This window comes from Vicia villosa, unplaced genomic scaffold (genome assembly GCF_029867415.1).
Source record: "Vicia villosa cultivar HV-30 ecotype Madison, WI unplaced genomic scaffold, Vvil1.0 ctg.000206F_1_1_1, whole genome shotgun sequence".
Lineage (NCBI taxonomy): Eukaryota > Viridiplantae > Streptophyta > Magnoliopsida > Fabales > Fabaceae > Vicia > Vicia villosa.
Window position 1 is genome coordinate 250,583 of NW_026705070.1, and position 10,253 is coordinate 260,835.

At 34.6% G+C, this 10,253-nt stretch overlaps 1 protein-coding gene across 2 annotated transcripts; it reads left to right on the forward strand.

Annotated features, from left to right (window-relative positions):
* The first annotated feature begins 620 nt into the window (after positions 1-620).
* LOC131625353 (thaumatin-like protein 1b) lies at positions 621-1,739 on the forward strand. 2 transcript variants are annotated; one of them, XM_058896220.1, is made up of 3 exons: positions 621-778; positions 887-1,603; positions 1,640-1,739. In XM_058896220.1, exons 1-2 carry the CDS (start codon positions 727-729, stop codon positions 1,561-1,563), a joined length of 729 nt encoding a protein of 242 aa, XP_058752203.1. In that variant the 5' UTR covers positions 621-726; the 3' UTR covers positions 1,564-1,603; positions 1,640-1,739. The 2 variants fall into 2 exon arrangements, with proteins under 2 accessions (XP_058752203.1, XP_058752202.1); XM_058896219.1 differs by having other exon boundaries at positions 887-1,739.
* The last annotated feature ends 8,514 nt before the right edge of the window (positions 1,740-10,253 follow it).

Below are 10,253 nucleotides of genomic sequence, written 5' to 3' on the forward strand. Positions count from 1 at the left end.
TTTTGTTGTTTTTGCTGCAGTCTACAGCTCTGGTATCACACTGTTGGTGGTGGTATTCTAGAAGTGGTGTGTGATAAATTATATTGTTCTAGTATTTAGAGTAAGAACATATTTTGAGTCATATTTTATTGAATACACCACACACTCACTGCATACAACTTAGCATTACAAAACCTTTATTTAGGCTTGAAAGAAACTGAAAGAGAAAATTACAAGTTGGTAATTAAGATGAGGACTCCTTGGTTCTCTCATTCTTAATGATACAACTCTACCATAAATTCAAATGAAGAAAATTATAATGTATTGGTTACAATTCTTTCACAATACTTACTAAAAATTTTGGTGGTTACAACACATTAATTTTAACTGTTCCTTTTGTCACTCGTTTTACTTTCAAACAAAATTTAGAATCGTTAATATATTCTTTTAAAATTTCCATTAAATAATAAATCCTATCAATTTCAAAGAGATAAATTTATAAATATATAAATTCTTTCAATCTAACAATTGTCATGAACGTTAATAAATGCACGCGGAGATAGCTATTAAGGTTTGAGACTTTTCTAGCAAAAATATAATATCTGTAGAACTGTTCTTTACGTTCGAAACAAATCAATCCTGCCATTATTTTTTTGTTGACTTAACTAAATACTGATAGTTGAAGATTCAACTCTGGAAGCTTATATAATGGGAAGAAGCTGAGTTCAATTTTCATCAAATATCAAAATGTCTATTACTCGTCTTGCTCTCTGCCTTAGCTTTGCATTCCTCTTCTATGGTATATATCATTTCAACTATATTTTCTCTAGGTTTTTATGATGAATAATTCTTGCAAAATAGTTTTTATCTTAATCTTTTTATAATATGTATGTGATTTTGTATATAGTGGTTGGAGGAGCCAAAGTGACATTCACAAACAAATGTGGATACACTGTATGGCCAGGAACACTAACTGGAGACCAAAAGCCTCAACTTTCAACAACTGGTTTTGTGCTGGGACCTCAAGCAACCAACTCAGTGGACCTTCCTTCTCCATGGTCAGGTCGCTTTTGGGCCCGAACCGGATGCTCAAACAACAACGGAAAGTTCAGTTGCGCCACGGCCGATTGCGCGTCTGGTCAAGTCGGGTGCAACGGTGCTGGCGCAATTCCTCCAGCAACTTTGGTTGAAATTACAGTGGCTCCAAATGGTGGACAAGATTTCTACGATGTGAGCAACGTGGACGGTTTCAACGTGCCGATGTCAGTAACTCCACAAGGAGGAAGAGGTGACTGCAAAACTTCAAGCTGTCCAGCGAATATCAACACAGTGTGTCCTGCTGAGCTTCAAGTGAAAGGCTCAGATGGAAGTGTGATTGCTTGTCAGAGTGCTTGTTTGAAGTTTAATACAGATGAGTATTGTTGCCGTGGAAGTCATAATAAACCGGCTACTTGCCCACCCTCAAAATACGCTACGATTTTTAAGAATCAATGTCATGATGCTTATAGTTATGCATATGATGATAAGACTGGAACTTTCACTTGCTTTGGTGGACCTAGCTATGCTATCACCTTCTGTCCCTAATTTAATGGCCACCTTCGAAAAACAGTTATGTCGCTGTTTAAAATAAAATAGGGGGTTCTGTCAAAAATAAATAAATAAATAAAATAGGGGGTTACAACTTACACACATAAACATGAACATGTGTGATATATATGTAAACCTCAAATATGAATAAAATATCACGTGATTTCAGTTAATGCATTAATGATATTTTAAATTTATTGTATGGATATTGCATTATTTTGGCCCACTTTTCTAACAGCATCCTCAATAGTCTATTTTTATGGTTTTGATTTTGAGTTTCATACTATTAATAAGTGATCTCTCTAAAATTTATGGATAAAATATGAAGTACTTGACAGAAAAATATTAATTAGATAATAAAAAATAATATGAGATAATTTTTTGTATTATATTGTATTTGATGATCAATGCACTGAATAATTTTTTTTCAATTTTGTTTGCTATATCTTTGCACGGGATAAAATAATATCACAATTTTTATTTGAATATTTCAAATATAATATTTACAAATCAAAATATTAAATAATGAGATGAAGAAAAAAAGCTGATGAGATAGACAAAAACAATATTACTTTTATTATAATATTCTGTATTGATGTATAAAATATTAGTATTATATTTATTAATAAAAATAATATTATATGAGAATGATATTTTGATATTTTTTGTTTATTTGTGCTTGGGACAGAAAGTTGTCCAATGGTTCATTGAGGGACAAAATTTTTTGTTTTTGTCCAATCCCTCAACATAAGATTTATCCAATCCCTTGAGTAGCTTCTATATTATTGACAAGAGGATCAAAACACAATAAATGAACTTATACTCGCATTGATTGAATATAATATTTCCTTGCACTAGGGTCTAATTTGGTCCGGTGAGCTTGGATGGTTGTTGCATAAGCTAAACACCCAAAAACCTTGAGATGAAGGAGGGTAGGAGGTGATTTATGTAATAACTCCTAAGGAGTTTTGAATTTTAGTAAAGGGCTAGGAATTCTGTTTATAATATGCACGTCATGTTGAATACAAAACCTCCATAGAGATAAAGGTATATTGGCATGAAAGTATAATGACCTCACAACATTAAGAATATGCTGATGTTTACGCTCGACTACACCGTTCTGTTGTAGGGTTTCAATACACGACCCATGGTGAATAATGCCCTTAGACATGAGGAAATCATTTAAAACCACAAATTCAGTTCCATTATCGGATCTGAGACATTTCAAGGAAGTGTTAAATTGATTTTTTAAGTAGGCTACAAAGTTAATGATGCAATTTTTGGTTTCACTTTTGTTTTTAAGAAGAATTACCCATGTGAACCTAGTATAATATGTTAGATCACGATTTTAACAACTTTGCCACCAAAGAAATTACCGGGTCGAGTCGCGGATCGGTACGCTTTCTTTAAGACGTTTCGCGGTACTGCCAAAATTATGCAAAGCAGCTCTTAATAACCACGACGCCTCCAGGATAAAACAGCCCAGTTCTATACTATACGATTACTACTTGCACGGTAGATAATCGGTCTAGAAATACACCCTCAAATGGTACTAAGACCATTCAAATATGGTATGAATACCATCTTAGTATCTGGTATAAAGACCAGTCGTAGTAATTTCTCAAACCAAGAGAAATTTCAATAATTCTCTAAAGAGAATCCAAAAAAAAACTTATACTTATAATTTCTCAACTCAAACGAGGAGAAATTAACATTATTCTCTAAAGAGAATTCAAGAAGGTACTCGGAAAATTCAACGAGTAGAAAGAAAGAGGGAGAAGTTGGCGCTTCGACAATTCGAAAGACGCAGAGTTATGAGAGTGAGGAAGGAAAAACTCAAATTAAGTTTTTGGTGTGTTTTGGAATGAAACAAGTGACTTCATTATATAATGAAATAAACTAGCTAAGATTTCTAATCTAAGCAATGTGGGACTAAGAAGTTTTTTCAACTAATATACAATGTGGGACTTCACTTAATGAACTTTTTCAATTCATCTCCCTATATTGGAATATATGCATAATGTTCCAACAATCCCCCACTTGAATTTAAAACAGTGTTTCAGAAATAACGTCAAACGTTTCTAAGATTGTGCATAAGCAGAGGTGTCTACGACTTGAACCTTTGCGTAGCAAGTAGGATTCCGATTCAACAAGAGTGACACAATTGTCTTGAACTCTATCTCAGACATCAAACTCGCACACAACCTTTTCTTAAGGTGTATTCTAATAGCCCGTGCTTTAATGGCCCTGCACGTGTATCCCGGTTTAGTGAAGGCTCTAGGAATTCTGCCTCGAAATTCCATAGGAACCGGCCTCAGTTCCACAATCACATAGGTGAGTCTATCAAGAGTACTCCTGTAGCCTAGGTACTCCCTCATACAAAGTATAGATCTCATTAAGAGTTTCTATTATCTCATCCTCTTATTACTTCAGGATTCATGCTTCTTTTATTTACTCTAGCATGATCAGCTCATATTACTCACAACTTGTTATTACCCATTGAACCTATTTCTTGGGATCTCCAGTCATTTAGGTCGGGTTACCATCATGAGCAACTCATTTCTGTATAGGCATTAGTCCCATCTTTTTTTTAGATGTATTATGGACTTTCTCTCTAGCTAATCCTTTCGTCAAAGGATCTGCTAAGTTTTCATCAGTGCGTACATGATCCATTCTTACAGCTCCTTTAGAGATACAATCTCTAAAGGCATTGTGCTTTCTTCTTATTTGACGTCTTTTACCATTATAATAACGGTTCTCAATTTTTGCAATAGCCGCGGTACTATCGCAGTGGATCAACACAACTGACATAGGTTTTTCCCATAAGGGAATCTCAGCTAGCAAGCATCTTAACCAACTTGCTTCTTCACTAGCATTTGCTAATGCGATCATTTCAGACTCCATCGTGGACTGAGCCAGGATAGTATGCTTATTTGATTTCCAAGATACAGCTCCTCCAACTATGTTGAATACATAGCCACTAGTAGCTTCGGAATCACCTGACAAGATATTCCAATCTGCATCACTGTATCCTTCAAGTACAACAGGAAATTTCTGATAATGTAGACCGAGATATACGGTCCTTTTAAGGTACCTCATGACTTGCTCAATAGCTTGTCAGTGCTTGTTACTCGGTCTACTCGTAAATATGCATAACAATCTTACGACATATACAATGTCGGGTCTAATACAATCAGTGGCATATCTAAGGCTGCCAATGATGCTCGCATATTCAGTTTGTCTCACACTTTCACCAGTGTTCTTAAACAGTTTAACACTTGGTTTATAAGGTGTGCATGCAGGTTTACAATCAAAGTATTTATATTTCTTTAAGATCTTCTACACATAGTGTGATTGATCCTAAGAAATTTCTTGCACGGGTCTCGTGATCTTTATACCAAGAATCTCGTGATCTTTCATATCAAAGTTGTTACTCAACAATGATTTCACATCATTAATGGTCTGAATGTTTGATCCAAATATGAGTAAATAGTCTACATATAGACATATGATAGTGTAAATGCGATTCTCAAGTTTGTAATAAACGCATTTGTCACTTTCATTCACTTTATACCCATTCGATATCATTAAGTTATCAAACTTTTCATGCCATTGTTTAGGAGATTGCTTTAATCCATACAAAGATTTGTCTAACTTACAAACCTTGTTTTTCTTGTTCATGGATCACAAACCCTTCTGGTTGTTCCATATAGATTTCTTCTTCTAAGTCACCGTTTAGAAAAGCAGTTTTAACATCCATTTGGTGTACTATTAAATTATAAATAGCAGCAATTGAAATAAGTACCCTAATGGATGTTATTCTAGTGACAGGAGAGAAGGTATCGAAGAAATCTACATTTTCTCGTTGTCTAAAATCCATGGCTACAACAAGCCTTGTATTTATCAATAGTTCCATCATATTTTAGTTTCTTTTTCAAAACCCATTTACAACCGATTGGTTTGCAACCAGGAACCAAGTCTACTAAGTGCCAGGTCTTGTTAGATTCCAGAGAATCTATCTCATCATTAATAGCTTCTTGCCATGAGTCTACATCCAGAGAAGACAAAGCTTCTTGAAGATTTATTGGATCTTCTTCTACATTATAAGCCGCATAGTCAGGCCCATAATCTTTAGAAACTTTTACTCTTTTACTTCGTCGAAGTTCTATTTCTACATTTCTGTTGCTTTCTGTGCTTCTTATCACAAGAATGTGACTCGATTGAGTGCCCCCACTATTTCTCAATTTGAAGGGAAATTCATATTCATAGAAATCAACATCATTTGATTCTATGATCGCTTTTGCATTTAGGTCATAAAACCTATATGCCTTACTGTTTGTTACATATCTAATGAATACATATTCATATGCTCTATTAGCGAGTTTAACTCGTTTCGGATCCGGATTTCTGACATAAGCCAGACATCCCCAAGTTCTCAAATAAGACAAGATTGGTTGTCTTTTCTTTAATATATCATAAGGAGATATATTACTCTTTGACTTGGGAACTCTATTCAGGACATAACAAACAGTCAATAAAATTTCCCCCCACTAGTGAGGTGCAGCACCAGAATTCATCATAATTGCAACAAAAAATTCAATAAGAGTTCTATTCTTTGTTTCTGCTTTACCATTTATTTCAGGGGAATATGGAGCAGTCGTTTCATGTACAATTCAATGTTATTTATAAAAATTATTAAATAAACTAGAATCATACATATTACCTATCACTACAAATTCTTACTAAATCATTTTCAAATTCTTTACAAAGTTTTTGAACTTATCATTCTTTATGATGATGGTGTACAAATCTACCCCAATAAATTGACTAAATATTTCCTTATTTATAAGAAGAAGAGAAAACATAAACATGATTCTTTATAATATCAGAAGTATACATGACATTCTTCAAGATTAAAGTCTTTTCATAGGTGGACCATGTTCCACTTCTCCAATATCGACAACATTAGTGGTGTGGGCATCTCCCAACAACACTTTCTTATCTTTAGTATTCGTGTATGTTTTAAACATAACACGATCATAACAACCACGACGAGAGACGCCTGTGTTTATCCACCAACCATCAAATCTATCAACCATGTTGATTTCAATGATCATATGAATAAATTTTCCATTAGCCAGGTTAACTCGTGCATTACGGGCCACACCAAGTTCAAGCATTACATGCTACATCTCTTAGCCATATGACTTAGTTTTCCACAGTTGAAACAAAAGCAAAACCACGTCATTTCTTTGAGGTGGTGGTTGTTGTCAAGTTGGAGCAATTGGGGCCATAGAAGGGTTCCCATTCTTAATTCGGTTCACAATATTGCAGTTCTAATTCTATAATGATTTGCCATATGGCTTTAGAACCATACCGAATTTATTTTTGTTGTTTAAAGCAACCAAGACTTTTCTATTTAATCATGTCTCTGATATTCTTCTTTAATGAGAATAATCAGTCTCTAAATAAAATATTATTTTATTTTCTAACAAGGCATAATTCATAAAAACTTTCAAACTAGGGGCAGTTTGTCAATAATAAAAGAAATTCAAATTGCTTATAAATACATACCTTCAGTGATGATCTTATGAGCAATATTTTGAAGTTCGTGACTTTGAGTTTCTATGGACCTTTCAACTACCATCTGATACTTCACGTAGCTGCTAAAATCATTCTTCTGTTCTCCAGCTTCTTCAATGTCATACTTGTTTTTCAGAGTCTCTTAAACATATTTTGAAGTATCACAATTACTGTAATAGTCATACAGATCATTTGTGATTCTATTCAGAATGTTATAATCATTCTTTCTATAAGGTGATTTCATTCCTAAGCTGTAAATTGTTCGCTTTAATCTGTGCAGCAGATTCAGCTTCAACACTATTATGTGTTCCTTTTGATCCTCAAATTTCTTACCGTTAGTATGTTCGGTTGATCCAAAGGGAGCAACAAAATGTCCTCGGTCAAAATGTTAGCTATTTTTTTTCAACATTAAGAAGAAAATCATCATTTGTTGCCAACATTTGAAGTGACATCTCTCAAACATGACGGTTTGTCAAAGAAAGTATCCGCAGAAGTACCAATAATTTCTTCAGTAGCCATGGCAATTCGAAACGTCTTAAAATTGTTAGATCACGATTTTAACAACTTTGCCACCAAAGAAATTACCGGGTCGAGTCGCGGATCGGTACGCTTTCTTTAAGACGTTTCGCGGTACTGCCAAAATTATGCAAAGCAGCTCTTAATAACCACGACGCCTCCAGGATAAAACAGCCCAGTTCTATACTATACGATTACTACTTGCACGGTAGATAATCGGTCTAGAAATACACCCTCAAATGGTACTAAGACCATTCAAATATGGTATGAATACCATCTTAGTATCTGGTATAAAGACCAGTCGTAGTAATTTCTCAAACCAAGAGAAATTTCAATAATTCTCTAAAGAGAATCCAAAAAAAAACTTATACTTATAATTTCTCAACTCAAACGAGGAGAAATTAACATTATTCTCTAAAGAGAATTCAAGAAGGTACTCGGAAAATTCAACGAGTAGAAAGAAAGAGGGAGAAGTTGGCGCTTCGACAATTCGAAAGACGCAGAGTTATGAGAGTGAGGAAGGAAAAACTCAAATTAAGTTTTTGGTGTGTTTTGGAATGAAACAAGTGACTTCATTATATAATGAAATAAACTAGCTAAGATTTCTAATCTAAGCAATGTGGGACTAAGAAGTTTTTTCAACTAATATACAATGTGGGACTTCACTTAATGAACTTTTTCAATTCATCTCCCTATATTGGAATATATGCATAATGTTCCAACATAATATAATCATTACAAGGGTAAGAAAGTACCTATGTCCTAAAACAAAAGTTGTAGAAAAGGGCCCCCACACATTAGCATGCAAGATTTCAAATGAATGCATAGAATTTGTAATACTGGTAGGAAATGGCAATTTCTTTTGTTTAGAAATATGACTTGCATACTAGAGTTAGAAATATGACCATGTTTGGAATGCCATGTTTCAAAGGAATCAGAAGAAACAGAATAACAAGAAGGAAAACAAGTAGCAGTATCTATCACATACAAACCTCTTTAAAGCTTAGATGTACCAATCATTTTTAGAGAATGGTTCTGTAAGATTTAACATGAATTAGTAGTGAAACTCAAATGACAATTATTAGTGCTTGCTAATTTTGTAATTGAGATTAGATTGACTTGAAAACAAGGAATATAAAGAACTTGGTGAATGGTTACAGATGGTGATATAACCACACTGCCCGAAATGGAAGCTAAGACTTGTGAACCATTTGGTAAAGAAACAAAAACAATATAATATTTTGATAAGAAGCAAAAGATGAAAGATTGAAGGTGATATGGTCGGTAGCACCTGTATCTAAAATCTAAAGGTTTGAATGCTTACCAAGTGAAGAGGAAAAGTAAGGTGAATGCTTAGCAAAAGGGGAAGTGGTTACAGCATTGAATTTTGGTTGAGAACCAAGTTTTGACTGTTGTAGAGCTTCAACGAGACCTCGATACATTTCTTAAGTAAATTGAAACGTGGACAGTGTAGAAGATCCTTGTGGAGAAGATTCCAAAGCAGCAGCCTGTGAGGTATTGTTGGCTTGAGATGAAGTACTCTATGCCCGGTGTGTCTTGTATCCAAGAGGGTACCCAATGAGTACATGTTTGATTACCCCCTTTTGAAGATCCTTGCCCCGTGCCTTTGTAATAACTACCTATATTGTTAGAATTCCTCTAATTGGTGCTAACGTGCGTAGTAATGGCAGATTCAGTTGCAGCCTCAGGAGTAGGATTTTGATTTGAACTTAGCATCTCTCGCTCTTGTTGCAAAACCAGAGAAACTGCATGTTCAATATCAAGGAGAGGATTCATCATCATAATTTGGGATTTCGAATGCAAGAAACATTCATTCAAGCCTTTGAGAAATCGGATGACAAAATCTTGTTCACGATAAGCCCTAACAAATTCGATTGCGCCACAAAAACAAGGAGCTGATCACTTATATTGAGGAAGATGACGATAATTCTTCCAAATGCATGCAACAGTTTTAATCCAAAGAACAGATTGAGCAATGGATTCAGAAAGGGAACGATGAATCCATGCCAACACCATAGTGTTACAGCGAATCCATGGTGCATACATCTGATCAGAGACAGTGTGATAATTATTGGCAGTTAACGGAGGGGAAACAAGAACCAAGGCTGGATTTTTGCTTGGGTGCAAGTAGTTAGAGTTTGCAGAGTTGGTGGAAAAATCGGTATGGTTCTAGAGTGCCATTGATGAACCTTCAAGGTAACAAAAGTGGTGAATCGAGAAGAAAGAAGCAAGATTCGACCAAGAAAGAAAACAGTTACAACTATGGCTACCTGAACTCAGATGAGCTCTAATACCGTGTTGACAAGAGGATCAAAAATGATAACTGAACTCATACTCGCATTGATTGAATAGAATGTGTTATTCGTTACTGTTACATTAGTATAACACCCTTATATACACTTGGGTTTACCACTGAAAAATAACTAATTATCGTTAGATAATAAACTAATAGTAAAGCTAACTATAATATAGTTGATATATATGATACACATTTTGTTTTTTTGAAATAAGATATATCGTATTTGTTATACCCCATTTTTGTCCCTTACTTATTTTTGTCTCATGCA

Bases quoted from the DNA above. Each gene is read 5' to 3' on its own strand.
- LOC131625353 (XM_058896219.1), top strand. From the start codon at position 727: ATGTCTATTACTCGTCTTGCTCTCTGCCTTAGCTTTGCATTCCTCTTC. The intron at 779-886 runs GTATATATCATT...TTTTGTATATAG, and splicing joins CTTTGCATTCCTCTTCTATG to TGGTTGGAGGAGCCAAAGTG.